At 35.7% G+C, this 14,828-nt stretch overlaps 6 protein-coding genes across 6 annotated transcripts; 3 read left to right on the forward strand and 3 right to left on the reverse strand.

Annotated features, from left to right (window-relative positions):
• The first annotated feature begins 227 nt into the window (after positions 1–227).
• Positions 228–1,283, forward strand: EV154DRAFT_532527 (uncharacterized protein). The gene is made up of 2 exons (XM_051603921.1): positions 228–680; positions 754–1,283. Exons 1-2 carry the CDS (start codon positions 349–351, stop codon positions 1,172–1,174), a joined length of 753 nt encoding a protein of 250 aa, XP_051450429.1. The 5' UTR covers positions 228–348; the 3' UTR covers positions 1,175–1,283.
• Positions 1,167–4,217, reverse strand: EV154DRAFT_532542 (histidine kinase-like ATPase). The gene is made up of 13 exons (XM_051603922.1): positions 4,067–4,217; positions 3,868–4,005; positions 3,630–3,802; positions 3,500–3,572; positions 3,305–3,439; positions 3,036–3,243; positions 2,827–2,975; positions 2,635–2,763; positions 2,459–2,569; positions 2,087–2,390; positions 1,909–2,017; positions 1,527–1,833; positions 1,167–1,461 (listed from the first exon to the last, which is right to left on the reverse strand). Exons 1-13 carry the CDS (start codon positions 4,121–4,123, stop codon positions 1,258–1,260), a joined length of 2,097 nt encoding a protein of 698 aa, XP_051450430.1. The 5' UTR covers positions 4,124–4,217; the 3' UTR covers positions 1,167–1,257.
• Positions 4,196–6,138, forward strand: EV154DRAFT_532557 (uncharacterized protein). Its single transcript, XM_051603923.1, has 6 exons — positions 4,196–4,365; positions 4,426–4,815; positions 4,886–5,363; positions 5,432–5,720; positions 5,784–5,895; positions 5,958–6,138. Exons 1-6 carry the CDS (start codon positions 4,310–4,312, stop codon positions 6,010–6,012), a joined length of 1,380 nt encoding a protein of 459 aa, XP_051450431.1. The 5' UTR covers positions 4,196–4,309; the 3' UTR covers positions 6,013–6,138.
• A 1,824-nt stretch (positions 6,139–7,962) lies between these two features.
• On the forward strand, positions 7,963–9,253 carry EV154DRAFT_154198 (uncharacterized protein). The gene is made up of 3 exons (XM_051594123.1): positions 7,963–8,069; positions 8,143–8,226; positions 8,308–9,253. Exon 3 carries the CDS (start codon positions 8,378–8,380, stop codon positions 9,215–9,217), a length of 840 nt encoding a protein of 279 aa, XP_051450432.1. The 5' UTR covers positions 7,963–8,069; positions 8,143–8,226; positions 8,308–8,377; the 3' UTR covers positions 9,218–9,253.
• A 1,223-nt stretch (positions 9,254–10,476) lies between these two features.
• On the reverse strand, positions 10,477–12,704 carry EV154DRAFT_541004 (uncharacterized protein; the record flags this gene model as incomplete). Its single annotated transcript, XM_051604461.1, has 5 exons — positions 10,477–10,499; positions 10,564–10,955; positions 11,212–11,780; positions 11,835–12,064; positions 12,581–12,704. 5 exons carry the CDS (start codon positions 12,702–12,704, stop codon positions 10,477–10,479), a joined length of 1,338 nt encoding a protein of 445 aa, XP_051450433.1.
• Positions 12,705–12,926: 222 nt separating this feature from the next.
• Positions 12,927–14,828, reverse strand: EV154DRAFT_532564 (uncharacterized protein; the record flags this gene model as incomplete). Its single annotated transcript, XM_051603924.1, has 7 exons — positions 12,927–13,179; positions 13,233–13,368; positions 13,421–13,593; positions 13,665–13,890; positions 13,954–14,527; positions 14,577–14,716; positions 14,770–14,828. Coding segments are annotated over 7 exons (1,391 nt in total), but the record flags the coding sequence as incomplete, so codon positions are not given.

A 14,828-nucleotide genomic window follows, 5' to 3' on the forward strand; every position in this document is an offset into this window, starting at 1 on the left:
TATTTTATTTTTATTGCCCCTTAAACAAGCCAAAATGTTGTTTCTATTGAATTACTTATTGTCATGTAGGTAAATCACCATCATCTTTTAGAGTTATTTTTAAGTACAGCAAATAATCACCTTGTATGACTCCATTTGGTGACACAAAACAATTTACGTCGTACAGCACACTCTTCCCCCCTCCCCCCAATAATAAAAAAATGACAAAACATGTAAACATACGAAAAGTGAACTGCATAAAATATGGTAATATGTGTTTACATTTCTTTAAAGAATGTCATGAAAAAATAAAATTACTATAAAAAAAAGAGGTGAATCTAAACTTCTTTTTACATCCACAAAAAAAAAATGAAGTTCTTCACTACCGTTGCTATTCTTTCTGTTGCTATTCCTTTCACCCTTGCCGATCTATTGCCTGGTCTTGATCGTATAGCTCCAGATAGCTCGTATGTAAAGGAACGTATTGCACCTCCTGCCAACGCTACCTTGTATGATGTTTACTTTGCCAGAGGAAGCAGAATTTATCAGTGTAACCCTGAAAAGAAAGGATTCCAACATTGGTATAATGTCCAAACACAGGCACTTTTATATTCTACAAAAGGAGAACAAGCACCCTTTGATCGTGAAGGCAATGAAATTGGTCAAATTAATGCTGCCCCATTGAACCCAGAACAGCAAATGTAATTATCTTTTTGCCCACATGTCTTTTCTTTTTTTTTTATACATATACCTCCCTACTAATAATTACTTTAGGTCTAACCCAATGGATACTATGCCTGTCATTTATAACTACCGTGATGGTTCCTGGGCAGGCACTGCCAGACCCTTGGCTACAACTACAAGAGAAGAAGGACGTGCTGAAAGAGGAGATAGTGTTCATTTAGACGATCATATCGTACCTGTTACAAAATCATCAACTGATGGTTATTTGTCACACGCAAAATATATTGTTCGCCTAAACTCTATTGACGGTGTTGTACCTGCTGCGGATACATGTACCACCAAGGGCTTGCTTGTTAACAAGCCATTCACTGCCTACTTTATGTTCTACACCGATGCCGATGGTCTGGAGCAACTTTCCACTGAAGAAGCCGAGTGGAATGAAATGGTGGCTGAATATACTCCTGAAAAATTAGCATTGAAAAATGCAAAGAAGGAAGTTGTCTACGAATAAACTAGCTCCCTTTCCGTCCATTATTTTATTTTAATACTGATAATAATAATAATAAAAAAAAAGAATTGTTATATACTATTTTTTTAAGCATCTGTGTTGGATATGATTTCATTGGGAAAATCCAACTTTACAATGTAATCATTTTTCAAGTACTTGGGTGCTTTAAAATCACCTTCACGTGCTGCTCGTATCAAGTAACTGTATTGATCCATAGAGCAACAACAATAAAACGATGATAGTTCACGAGCCAATGCATCCAGGCAATCAATTTCATTCTCCCAATCAATCTGTTACTTTATGGTTTAATTAAACAAATTCTTCAAACCAAAAAAAAAAAAAATCAAAAAAATACCTGAGTTGCAATATTATGAAACAGGATAGGCAATTTATCAAATGAAGGAATGTAATTTGTCAAAAGCATTGGTAAATAGGTCAAATAAACCTCCCGGTCGTCTTCAGAACTTGCTAATCCGATACTATAGTAAGAGCTAAGCAAATCTTGATGTTCAACAAGGGAGTCACATGCTTCAATCAACTCTTCGGACGTTTTATCTGGCGCGAAAAGTGATATACCTGAACTTATTGGAATGGGTGTAGACAGTAATAATTTTCCAAATTTGCCAATTTTGTTTATAAACAGCTGGTAAAACAACTCCTCACTGTGAAGAAGAAAAGGCACACCCCGTACCTGTATGTTAATCTTTATAAAACATATGTAAAAGTCTCTATTTTACCTAATAACGTTGTAATTCATCAAGTAGTAAGTATTTTTAAAGACAATTAATACTAGAATATCATCAATGAGCCCGACACATTGATGATTGGCAATCACTTTGCTGAATTCTTTGGTTTTCAGGAGGGGAAGCTACAAGTTTATTCTGATGTTCCTATATGTAAGTTGTACACGTTTACCTTTATTTTCGGCATTTCTGATCTCGGATTTAATTATCAGTATACTTTCCAATTTTTGCGGGTCCTCCTTAGTAACCAAACTTGTTTTACTACTACGATTCGAAACGAGGCTAGCATTGTCATTAGATTTTTTAAGATACACTCCAATTCTTTTAGGCTGTGATCTAATATATAAATTCGATTGAATCATTGGAGTTTTCTCTTTAGGTTCCGATACTCTGCTAATCCTATTGATACTAGGGTCATCATCATTTTCAGTAAAGACCTTATCAATTTTTTGGAAGAAACCATCTAAAGGTCCCCTCTAAAAATATACATACATACGTGGTTATTACTATACTACTTATGACAATTATTAATAATTATAAATACCTTGTCATTTGGGGGTGTTCTGGGACTATTATCCGTGGATCTACTCTCACTACTGGGAGAGGATGGAATACTTGCTGGTACAGTCTTGAAGTAGTGATTGAGCGTTGCTTTCTATATATTTTTCTGTGAGGTTAGTCATTAGCTTGGGGTATTTATATCTTTTGTTATAATACTGCCTCAGGAAGTGGTGTAGGCGGTGATTTTTTTGGCTTAATCGTGGTAGGTTCAGATAACCCTTCGTCTAGAGCTAATTGGAGTGATGCAGTAATGCTATCTGTAATCTGTTCTTCATTCAACAAATGGACCTGTCATATAACAAAGCGATAAATACAAGAGTCATACATGCACACTATGTATGTAATCTTAACCTCGTTTTTTGTTGGGTGAATGTTTACATCGACATTGACGGGTTTTACGTTTAAGGAAAGATATATAAAGCGAGGCTTATAGCCTATTCTGATATTGTTATATACTTGCTTGATTTCTCTTTTCAATTTGCCATTTTCTACTAGTCGATCTGTATGGAAAGTTCGAGTTAATTAACATGCAAAAAAAACAAGATCGGATGCATAAATACTGTTAACAAATAGAATAAAAGGGCCATTTTTGTTGTCGATTTTATAATGCGTTTCGTCTTTCATATCATGAAAATACAACTCAAAATTGCAATTGCCGTCAGAATACTTTGTACACCTTAACCGAGAGGAGATACTTGTACCAAATATTTGTTGAATCCTGTTCATGTGATTATTTGCTTTTGTCTCAGAAATGATGTATTTGTTGTCCTGTACAATGTACATTCATCAGATTTCGAAACTGGAAGAATGAAATAATAATTCATGGTACCTTTTGCAAAGAGAATCCAACACTGGGATTATGTATAGCATATTTTTTTACGATATCGGCTATATGATTTTCTTCTACTTTGGCTGTTCCAAGTGCTTTTTTTCTGATGGGAGTATTATCAAATAACTTGTGGATCTACAAGAACATTTATTGGCCGTGAACCATGTCATAAAAAAAAACTGAATATGTTATTACCGATATCATTGTTCCATAATTACTTGCGCATATTTTTGGTTTTGATAAAATGTTGCCATTTTGATAAATGGCCCTATTTATCACGATTAAGAATAAATTTAATGCGTGCATGGTAATGTAAAATACATACTGATAGCCATAGGATTCTTCGTGTGGTTTTGACACAATAATGACTTTTGCAATTTGGGAGATGCTAGCCAAAGCCTCACCTCTAAATCCAAAGGTTTCAATCTTGTCGAGATCTTTAAACTCCTCCAATTTGCTTGTGGCGTAACGCTCGCACACTAAAGGCATATCGTCCACCTAAATGGACATTTAGAGTGACTTTATAGCTTGTTTTTATTATTTTTTACACGCACGACGTCTACCTTAATGCCATGTCCATTGTCTATAATTTTAATCAGGTCGAAACCTCCGTTAGACACATGTATTCGGATACGTGTGGCGCCAGCATCCAAGCTATTCTCGAGCAATTCTTTCACAGCGTTATAAGGATGATGTATAATCTAACGATATAAGCAAAAAAAAAAAAAAAAAACGAACAATTTACAGGTAGAATCTTTATACCTCTCCTGCAGCTATCCTATTGACAACTGAGGGACTTAATTTCGCTATCCTTTTCATAGGTTATTTAAAAGGGAGTAAAAGAGTGACGATCTTTTCAGCCCTCTCTGCCCGTAATGCTTTTTTTTTTTCTTTTTTTTTTTTTTTTTTTTTTGCCGCGTCGGTCGGGGTTTAATTTAAAAAAAGGAATGCACGCGTTTAAAAAAAAATTGTCTAATCCCTTTTTAAAAATCTTCCATTAGCACAATGAGTGATCGTCCTAAAAGAAAAAGAAGACAAGCAACACCTAAAACCAAAGTCAGGTATACTAAAATAGTCTCCATTGATAGTAAACATTTCATTTATCTAAATCATTTAATAAGTAATGCTCATTATGTGGGTTACGTTGAGGATGGTGAGTCTGTGGCCGCAATCATGAAGAAATTCGAAGAATTGGAACGCATACAACAAGAATTTTCATCGCTCCATGTTCAACCTGTTGCTGAAGTAACTTCTACTTCTTCGGAAGAAGAGAATAAAGAAAATATTCAGGGCGAAGACCAGGACGAGGCGATGACAGACGTATCGTCAACGCCTGACCACATTAAACCACAGTTTACCCAAGAACAGCTTGAGGAGGTCTTTAAACGTACATCTGCTTTTACAGTAAGAAGTGCTACGATCGATACAAGCACAATTCAAGACATGGATGCACTGGATCTTTGGCAGGTCGAATATAGGGATGGTAGTACTTCTGAGGTCTACGAAGAAGAGTAAGTAAATTCCATCATAAGAAATAATGAGATCTGTATAACTGACTCTATGCCTCTCCTTCCCATCTAGTGAATATAATTATGTGGATGAAAGCTTTTGGGACGACGAATTTGGAGAGAGGGCGACGCCGGTTAAAAAGAGTAGAAGTGCTCGTACCCCGAGAGAACCTAGAGCAATTGGAACGAGGCGTGGTGTTGATCGTGCAAGTATTATTGCCAAATATAAAATCTTGCAAGTGCAAGTCCAAGATAGAAATGGTAAATACCTCACCATCAAAAAGCGCGTGAGTAATATGGATCCCAGTCTACCGACCTATGTGAGAATTCCTGCAAGACCCGTTTCTCGTGCTTGGGCTCATAAAATTTTGACAAAATCAGCAGCAGAGGTTCCTATCACGGTACCTGGATCAAGGTATCTGGAGGTGGAAAACCTTTTGCATACAGATTTAACACAATATGGCCAGGATTTTACTGCTGTGTATATGGATCCACCATTGCTTTTGCCTAATGAAGAACCTTGTCACGGGAAAATCACTATTGATCAATTTGTACGTTCTATTTCAGTCGTCTACAGTGTCCACTAACAACCCTGACTTCTTCCTCTTCTTCTTTTTAGACCAAATTGAATGTTTCAAAAATTGTCAAGGCAGGGTTTTTGTTTATCTGGGTAGAAAAGGAATGGTTACAGAGAATGGTTAGAATAGCGTCAAAGTGGGGATTTAAATACGTAGAAAACTTTTGCTGGATCAAGAAAAATGTCAACAACGAAATGAGCAGAACCGAATACAAGTATTTCAACAAAAGCAAAATAACTTTGTTGATATTCAGGAAAGAAGGCGAAATTGATTTACGTCATCAACGTAACCCTGATTGCGTGTTTGATTTCATTAGACCAGGATTACCAGGTAAAAAAATTATAATAGGAAATCTGTATGCAGTCAGACACTGATGTTATGTTCACTCAATAGATGAAATCACTCAGAAAAAGCCTCCGTTCGTGTATAGTGTTATTGAGACTTTACTTCCTGGGGCCAACTATAATTCTGAGACAAACCCAAACGGAGAAAAGTTGCTTGAATTGTAAGGTCTCACTTTTTGTACGCTAAGATTATGAACTAATACGTATTTTTTACACACTATAGATGGGCTAAGAAAGATTCTAGAAGATCGGGCTGGACTGCAATTGCTGAAGTATAAACTTTAGCCTGTATGTAATTATAATTAAAAGGAAATCTGTACACAGTCAATTCAAAAAGGAAAGTCGCAATCGATATAATGCAAAATGGTTCTGTTGTTTTTTTTTTATAACTTTTATGAAAGACGTTGTCTGGTTTACACATGGGCTTTATTTATTTATAATTTGCTTATCTATTGAGTATCCCTTATTCATTATAACTGGCTTATATTACTCATATCAAGACAAGGGACAGGAGATTATATGCAGTAGTTACATACTACGTTGCTAGGATCCATAGAGTTTACACCACAAAATGCTTTGTTACATTAACTCCCCTTGTGAATTTTTTTTTCTTTAAATCAAAAAGCTTTTATTGTGCGACCATGAATGACTGTATATCAGTTCTATGTGCTTAAATCATTGGCTATGTGACTCTTGTGCTGACGATAGACACAACATGTGCCACATAACATTACAGCTTTTTTTTTTTTTAGATGGGGCTTTGCTTTCGGTTATCATCGTTCTAGAGATAATGGTTGATCTCTTACCATCGTTGCTATCTCTTGAAAAAAGTTGAAATCGCTATTTTTATGGTTGGTTATGCTAATTTTAAATTTCTATAAGAGGAAAATCCAGTGACTTTTTGTGCCACCCGGGGAAAGTCAGTAATAAAAAGAGTATATGATCCTATTTATCCGCTATTAATTCGATCAGGAGGAGGCTGCATTTTGATGATACCAGTGGTGGTAGACCTGATAAAAAAAGACTATAGAAAGGCGAATTTATTATGCCGGCCATTATGAGAGGCTAATGATGATGACATGAACTAAATAGGGCTAGAAACCACTGAACCTTGTTTTTTTATTGCGGGGACTTTGTCCCGATGCACTCGACCAATGTCGTTGGAATAATGTTGCGAAAATTAAACTATTTGACGAAAAAATACTAATTTCTTTTTTTTAATTTGGATAGTGCGGAAACTAGCTGAATTGTAAATGATCAGCAAGGAACAGGATTGACAGGCAAAAAGGGACTTGAAATTATTCAAATGAAGCACAGCTTAATTTAAGGAGTGCCTAAAAAGAAAAAAATGACGACTGAAACAGCAATAAAATATTGTGTATATAAACCACCGAGATTTCTTTTTTTCTTTTGCTTTTTTTTTCCCTTTCTTTTTTTTTTTTTTGTTTTTCTTACTTCTTCGTTTTCTAAACAAACAAAAATGAGAACTTGGAGAACCTGGACTGTGGTCATTATATTTTTATTCATCGCATTAAATTTTGTTTATTGGAAGGCGTATCCATGTAATGATCCAAGATTTTGTAACATTGAAGCAGTAAGTCAACAATTGATAGTTTTTATTTCTTGCTTTCTCTTTTTACTTACACGCATACTTTTTGATGATTCTTAGGATTCCACTGTTGCCGGAAACACCGTAAATAAATTGTCTGTGGAACTTGACTTAATAAGGTACTAAACTTTCTTTCTTATAGGATGGTCATCATGACGAGACCGCTCCACATCCACCTCCACCCCCACCAATGCAACCACCAAGTACGCTTGGAAACCCATCATCTCTCCCTGAACAACATTTAGATAAACACGTCCCCGTTGATCCTCAACCTCTCGTAAATCCCAATACGCATTATCCCGGTAAAATAGCTAGAAAAGGAACGAATCTATTTCAATTTTAATTGCTTATACTTTACAAATTAGATACCCACAAAAAATCTAGTCAAGATCTTGATACTATCGCCCCTACTTCAGATAAAACTACATATCGTTTGAAGGGTAATGAAGGTGTGAAATATGCTACCACAGGCGAGTTATGGCAATTTGGTATTGTAAGTTACAAAAAAAAAGAGTTTGTACTCATTTAATATAATTGGAGTATTAATCGTATGAGCCCACTAGATCAACACAAAGCCTGATGTGCTCGTGGTATCCAATACTAACTACGCCGACGTCAACAATCATTATCAACGTGAATTCAAAATTTATACTCTTATGAAATGGATTCTCCGTGTTCATCGTCGTGATCCTGAAAGAATTGTGCCTCTCGTTATGGTTGATGCAGGTAAGATAATTGAAAGGAGATATCGGCAGTGTATATGAGAGAAAGAAAAATTAATTTTTTTTTTTTCTATCAGGATCAAACCATGGTCTCTTTTCACTTGTTGCTGGCGCTAGTGGAGCTCATACTATTGCCTTTGAGCCCCAAACTCATTTGAGAAGTAAGTGCACTAAACAAACAATTTAGTCTCCTATTCCCTAAAAAAAAGTCTAAAAATAGGTGTCATCAATATGGCCGGTAGACTTAACCAGCTTTCACAACGTCTTCGTGTGTTGCCTTTTGCTGTATTGGATAGCTTCAAGAAGCTCGCTATGGAAAAGGTTGAGATCAATGATGGTGGTATTGGTGGACTTTCATACGATAACCCAAATGCTTTAATTACCACCCAAACTATCCGACTTGATACTTTACCCGCTTATGATCGCCTTTTCCCAGAGACCAAGGCGACCGAGAAAGCACTCAAAATCTCCACCAGCCGTAAGAACGATAAAACTATTCTTGAACCTGAGGATATGGGCATTGAATATGCTGATGCTATCGAAAAGGCTGTTGGTACTGAAAATACCGAATTAAAAGAGTCCCTTTTGTTCCGTCAACCCATCCACTTCTTGAAGATTGACGTTGAAGGTTTCGAAGTCCCTGCTTTAAGATCCGCTGCAAAATTGTTCGAGAACCAGCTTGTTGAAAACACAATTCTTGAATTTGGTCCCCCAAGCCGTTGGGATGTTACTGTCGAAGGTGCCTCCAAGATGAAACAAAAGGATATTCTTGCCAAAACAATGAAGGATGCAAAGGATATTTTACATCGTGCTATCGATGAATGGAAATTGGATATCAACCTTTTACCTGCAGAGGGTTGGGATAAGACCGTTCGTTGGATGTTGGAACATGGTGTTGATGAGAGTGAAGGCAACCCTTCAAGAAACAAGGTTGTCCGTAAAGTAAACGCATGGAAATTCGATAACTTGCCTGAGGATAATGACGAGTTTGAAAAGGAACTCAAGTCTCAAAATAACCTCGTCACTGAATTTATTAGACTTCCTTCAGAATTAGTTGATGCTTATTTGGATGATTCCCAATCCATTGGAGAAATGTATCTCTGGTTCACCAAACAAAATACCAAAAGTCCTGTATTACAGAAAGTTACTTAAATATAGATAAATAAACAAGTTTTTTCAAAAAAGAAATCATTTATTGTTGTCATTTCTATATGGTTCTACAATATCAAGCAGTTTTAGATAATATTCTGCGGCACTTTTGTCGATCTTTGATAACTCGAGCTAGAAATTAAAAAAAACTGTGTTATTTTTTGTGTTACAGTGACTAAAAATAACTACTCACTTCTTGTCCAAGTTGCTGGACGTCCAAGAAAAGCTGTGAACGAATTTTATCCTCGTCCGACATCTCTCCAGCTTTTCTTTTGTTCTTCAATTTCTCGTCTGTTAAACTCAAGTTGTTTAAAAGTTCTGTAATAGCGCTAGTATATTGTGTGATGATATCCTTTGCTACGGTCTGTGCCCATTGAGACTGAGTTTCAATATCAGTCCAGTCTTTACTTTGCTCAACAAAACTAAGAAAAGGCTTGAATATGTTGGGTATAAAATAAGAAGGTTCCGTTGGGGCCGGCTTATTTGTATGTCGATAATGACTTGTGATACTTTTAATTGATTTTAACGTCTCCGCACATGATGTACTACAGTTTTCACACTTTAAATTCAGAAAATGTTAATTTTTTTTCAGACGAATCAAAATTTACTTTCAGACATTGACTTACCTTTTTTGGACAAAATAAATAAAAAAGCAGACAAATGAAATTTAGTTTTAGGATGATTTGATAAGTTACTATAAGGTTTACCTGTAAAATCTTTAAACCTTCTCCTCACTTGAGTGAGACGAGGTAACCACATTGGAGGTGGCGTTTAGTCTTTTAAAGACAGTTGGTCGGCCTTGGCCATCCCAAATGGATTGAGATATAGCAAGCATATTTTTCGCAGCCATCACATCACGATTCCAAAAAATATTGCATCGTTTACAAATCAATATTTGATGGATGTGTGAGGATTTTTCGTCAGTACCGCACCTCATGTTTTTTAAATCATTACTAAAACAAGAATTGCATGTCTATAAAACTATTACTTTAGTCGAAGGTATTGATATACATTAATATACTAACCTTTGATGTTTTAAACTCGTTAATATCAACAAGAAGTAACTCTCCAAGCTTCTCTCTTCTTTTCAATTGTCGATAAAGCTTGTCCGTTACACCGGAGCGCAAACCCTTAAACTTTGTTTGGCTTTTGTTCTTGAGTCCATCGCCAAAGATGATTAAAGGCATTTTATTACGATCCCCTTCTTCGAATTTCTCTTTATGTTCTCTTCATGCAAGTTTCATTATTAAAATACAGTCATATCATGGTTTGTTAGTACGCTTACCTTTTGATAATTTTCGGTTTAGATTTTAAAGAGTCAACTATTTTAGATCTCCTTCGCTTTTTACTCTTCTTCTTAGTTTTCCTTCTTTTCTTGTTGTACTTTGTTGATCCATTTAAAAGGATATTAACGGCGTCCTCTATACTCTTTTGTGATGCGATATAATTACACCATCTACTATTGGTAGTTCTAAACCCGTAGAAATTAAAAAGTGTATCAATATGTTGGAGAATATACGTAATGTATAGTATATAGGTATCATGAGACGTGGTTTTAGGTGAGGGGATATTGGTCTCAATTTGATCAATACCCAAGCTTTTCTTGAGTTCTTGTTCCTGTTTATGTCTTTGCGTAACACCGCCCATATTGTAGTATTCTTTTGAAGAAAGACGTCTCACATCATTGTCTCCATGGTAGGATACAAACACATCCTTCCTTCCGGGATCAACAGTACATGGCCTAAAATAAGTATTTACCTCGTCAGTGTTAAAGTCATCGAGTTCTAGGGCAATGCTTTTAGTTGACGAAGATGGTTCAGTACGACGACAGAATAGTAAGCGGCAAGTATAACCATCGGTGTACATCCCGTTCAAAAACATCTTGCCGTTGGTTGCAGGCAGCTCCTTCAGATCATTAAGGCTAATAATAATAGACAAAATGTTTATTATTATTATTATATGAAGAAGGTTCTCAATACTCTTTCTTTCGTATGTACCTTCTAATTTTTAGTTTGGCAAAGTTAAAACAATCATAAAAATACCTTTGTGTGAAGCTAAATAAAGTCTCGTCCTTTTCTTTCTTTAACTTTGAGACAGGGAATATACCAGTAACGTTTTGACTATCGATTTTGATAAAGCGCCACTGCAAACCTGGATTGGGAAACAGGCTAAATATTCTCGGCAGTACAAAATGCTTTGCTTTATCATCTTTCTTCTTTTTTTCATCAGATTGAACCGTATCTTGAGGTCTTCCTGGTTCTGAGTCATGCTTCTGTAAAGTAGAATTTTCCGCAATGATTGATTCATACTTGGATAGAATGTGTCTTAGTGCCGGTAAAATACCAAAAGGGGCAGTATTCTGAGTTGCCTTTGTAATTGTGAACGATGGCAAGCGGTTCTTGAGCTCCACAATTAAAGGGTTTATAAATGCCTGTAAACCATTTTTTGTTTCTTGGCTTAATGGTGGGAGGATATCATCATTTAGAACGGTAACAGGATCAGATGATAGTACTTGATCTAAAACATGTTCATATACAAGTTTCCTTATGACAGATTTTTTAACGTCCTGAGTTAAGTTTGTTAATAACTTGTAAGTTAGTGCTTCCTGATAGTAACTCACAGGAAATTCTTTACAAATCATATAAATGAAATAGTTGCAGATAATGTTCTGAAAATTCTCAATGTAATAGTTATTATAACACGTAGCAGTAGTTTCACATGCAGTTGCAAGCACTTGACCATAATTTTTCAGCCCGTCTTTTTCTACGTTTAAGTTTACTCCCTCTAGATTATTAAGCTCCATCCATACGTCTTCCAAGTGGTGAATTTTGGCATACTTTAACTGAAAGTCTTTAATCGACAGCTGTTTACAAACCACTCTACACAATGAATACCAGAAATTTTGCTGAAAAAATTCATTGGACAAATTATTGGGGTATTGTAAAATGTAGTCATTGACAAAGATTTGAGCTTTAAACAAAACAAGACGTAAGAAACTAGATAGATCCTGGATCTTGTTTACGGCCTTCTGTAATCGGTCATCATCATCATCTGTTTCATTTAAAAAGCCCTTTAATGGAAGAGATATAGTATATCTTTGATTTTTAGCACCAAGATCCTTTTCGATCAATTCTTGTAAGGTATAGTTATGGTTAGGGCACAATTTACTTCTCGCAGAAGAATGACCACTTGTATCACAAGACTTGCAAATCAGGGTCGATGAGCTTGAAGACGCAGTGGTCCTGTTTCTTTTAGCCACACTCTTTTCTTTTTTCGCTTCAAATGTTTCCTTTCTCTTTAGGCCTGATTTATTTTATGAGTTATTATGTTTGGCTATATACTTGAACATATACAGTGCATTTTTACCTCTGCTTCCACCAGCAGGTTGATTCATTGTGCCGGTACTCGTTTCGTCCCCCATCTTAGCAAGTTTAGCTGTTATTTTGGCATTTATAAAATCTTCTGTAACTGGGTAAATACGAGGTCTCATATTTTTTTTTTTGTGAAAGAAGCACTGTTTGATGTATTGTCAATTAAATCAAGTTACATTATAATGCTCAAAGTCAACGTCATCTAAAGTAATTGAAATTCCGTTTCTCCCCCTTTTTTACTGTTATAACGTATTAACTGAGGATTTGTGTAAAAAGAGCTCATAAAAATACACCTTTAAATACATTATGAACTATCAATGCAGAATATGAAAACTGTAAAATTCATAGGATACATCCTTTGATAGCCTTTGTCTGGAATTTTTTTTATTCTATTTGTATATATATATATTACGTTAGTCTGAATCATTTTTTTACTTCTGTCTGAAATATATTTTTGTTCATCTGAAATCATTTTTAGGTTTATCTGAAAATTAGTTTTCCTTGTCTGAATTCAAAGTGCTAATACTGTAATACTTGAATTAATTGCTGGTAAGGTTGAATTATTTAAGTGGTCCAAAACTCCGTCCACACTCTCTGTATCATATAAATCTCAGTACTAGTATAATTCCCACTATTCCTATTTTTACCTTTCAATGATGGTAGGTCTTGAACATTAGTAGGCAATTTAGGTAACATCACTTCGACTGTTTGTAATTTGAGTTTTTTTACAAATGTGTTGATATCGTGTCTCAGAATCGCAAGAATCTTTAGATTTTCCAGCTTCTGTAGTCGGTTAGTATTGAAAGTATTACCTTTGTTTTATCGACATGCATACCTTTCCAGTACTTATAGAATTACTGACAACCTCTGACACCCATACGTTGTATCTTATGATCAATTGAAGGGTAAGTTTCCAGAAGCGATGGGACAACCCATACAAGAAAATTTGGTCGGACCAGCACTGACTTATAGCAGTCAATATCACTCTGCTACCTGGCAGGATTATATCTGAAAAGAAAAAAAGCGGCGAAAAGGTTAATGGATATCACATCAATTGATAAAACTTACAAATTCCATACCCTTTTTCAGGTCGGCATTGTTTAACGACAAACTTTCATTTGGCTCGTTTAAGGTACTTTCAACGTTCTTGATAATTTCACGGAACCTTAGTTGAAAGTAGACTAGAAGCTGCCACTTCTTCATAAATTCAGTGTATGTAGGATGGTTGCGAAGATATAATAACGACCGTTTGGAGTAGCATAAACCTTCCAAATCGGATATAAATGACACGGTTGCCGTATAATTCTATTACTACTTCATTAGAATAGTTCCTTTTTTTTTTTTTTTTCTGTGAATATTGTACTATACCTTGTGAAAGACATCTGTTTGACCCGCTGCAAATATACTTTTACATTCTTTATTTATTCTCTCAGTGGTTTCCAACCAGAGTGAATTGACCAAAATTTCATAACTGGATCCTTTGAGTGTTTTTTGAGTGATATCAAGAATTGGCTGTAGATCTGTTGAGGCAAATGTAATTATTTTTGAGTACATGATGGACAAAGGATGTTTGCTTTCATCTGTTCCTGTGGGGGAGCCATAATTTCGAGCGCCCTCTACTGCTTTTTGGGTAATGATTTTTGCCAGGCAAGGTTTAACAAACTCTTCGCGAACAATCTTCTCGGCCATTTGCGTTTGATCAATCAGGGCATACGTTCTTAGACATTGGGTCAATGACTGCTTTGTAGCTCTTGTCACTTCACCAAGTCTAATCTGAGAAAGTGCTGTCGATAAAGCCGTTGATAATCTTTGCTCCATTGTGTCCTTGATACGGGTGATTCTCCATTCGTTTTCTGTAACGAAAGCCATATCTTTTCCTCTACGTACTAGATGTTGCATTTGGTTATATTCTATAGCCACTCTTTCGATCTGTTTTCCCAAACTACAAGAGAATATCAATACTAGGACTGAGACATAAGATATCTGTTTACCTGTCGTCAGTGGTAACGGCTTCGTCGTTTAGTGTAATATTAGCGATGCTGGTAGATTTAGCGATATCCGCGTTGATATTCAATAAATCTTCTACTTTGGAGACAGAGTCATGAATGTTTAGAAGTAGCTTTAAGGTAGCCTATTGTGTACAAATGTTGGTATTTTTGTATTGAATGTAGACTTCAAACCTACTTTCTTATCTCTCAGTTCAGCCCGGGATTCCAGCTGAGCCTCCAATGAACCAATGACTT

Source organism: Mucor mucedo (assembly GCF_025094135.1).
Source record: "Mucor mucedo strain NRRL 3635 chromosome Unknown EV154scaffold_252, whole genome shotgun sequence".
Lineage (NCBI taxonomy): Eukaryota > Fungi > Mucoromycota > Mucoromycetes > Mucorales > Mucoraceae > Mucor > Mucor mucedo.

Excerpts from the sequence above, each read along its gene's own strand:
- EV154DRAFT_532527 (XM_051603921.1), top strand. The coding sequence starts at position 349 with ATGAAGTTCTTCACTACCGTTGCTATTCTTTCTGTTGCTATTCCTTTC. Across the intron at positions 681-753 it reads TTGAACCCAGAACAGCAAAT|GTCTAACCCAATGGATACTA; the intron begins GTAATTATCTTT and ends TAATTACTTTAG.
- EV154DRAFT_154198 (XM_051594123.1), top strand. The coding sequence starts at position 8,378 with ATGGAAAAGGTTGAGATCAATGATGGTGGTATTGGTGGACTTTCATAC.
- EV154DRAFT_532542 (XM_051603922.1), bottom strand. The coding sequence starts at position 4,123 with ATGAAAAGGATAGCGAAATTAAGTCCCTCAGTTGTCAATAGGATAGCT. Across the intron at positions 2,764-2,826 it reads TTCACCCAACAAAAAACGAG|GTCCATTTGTTGAATGAAGA; the intron begins GTTAAGATTACA and ends GTTATATGACAG. Across the intron at positions 2,391-2,458 it reads GAACACCCCCAAATGACAAG|AGGGGACCTTTAGATGGTTT; the intron begins GTATTTATAATT and ends GTATATTTTTAG.
- EV154DRAFT_532557 (XM_051603923.1), top strand. The coding sequence starts at position 4,310 with ATGAGTGATCGTCCTAAAAGAAAAAGAAGACAAGCAACACCTAAAACC. Across the intron at positions 4,366-4,425 it reads ACACCTAAAACCAAAGTCAG|TAATGCTCATTATGTGGGTT; the intron begins GTATACTAAAAT and ends TCATTTAATAAG. Across the intron at positions 5,364-5,431 it reads AAATCACTATTGATCAATTT|ACCAAATTGAATGTTTCAAA; the intron begins GTACGTTCTATT and ends TCTTCTTTTTAG.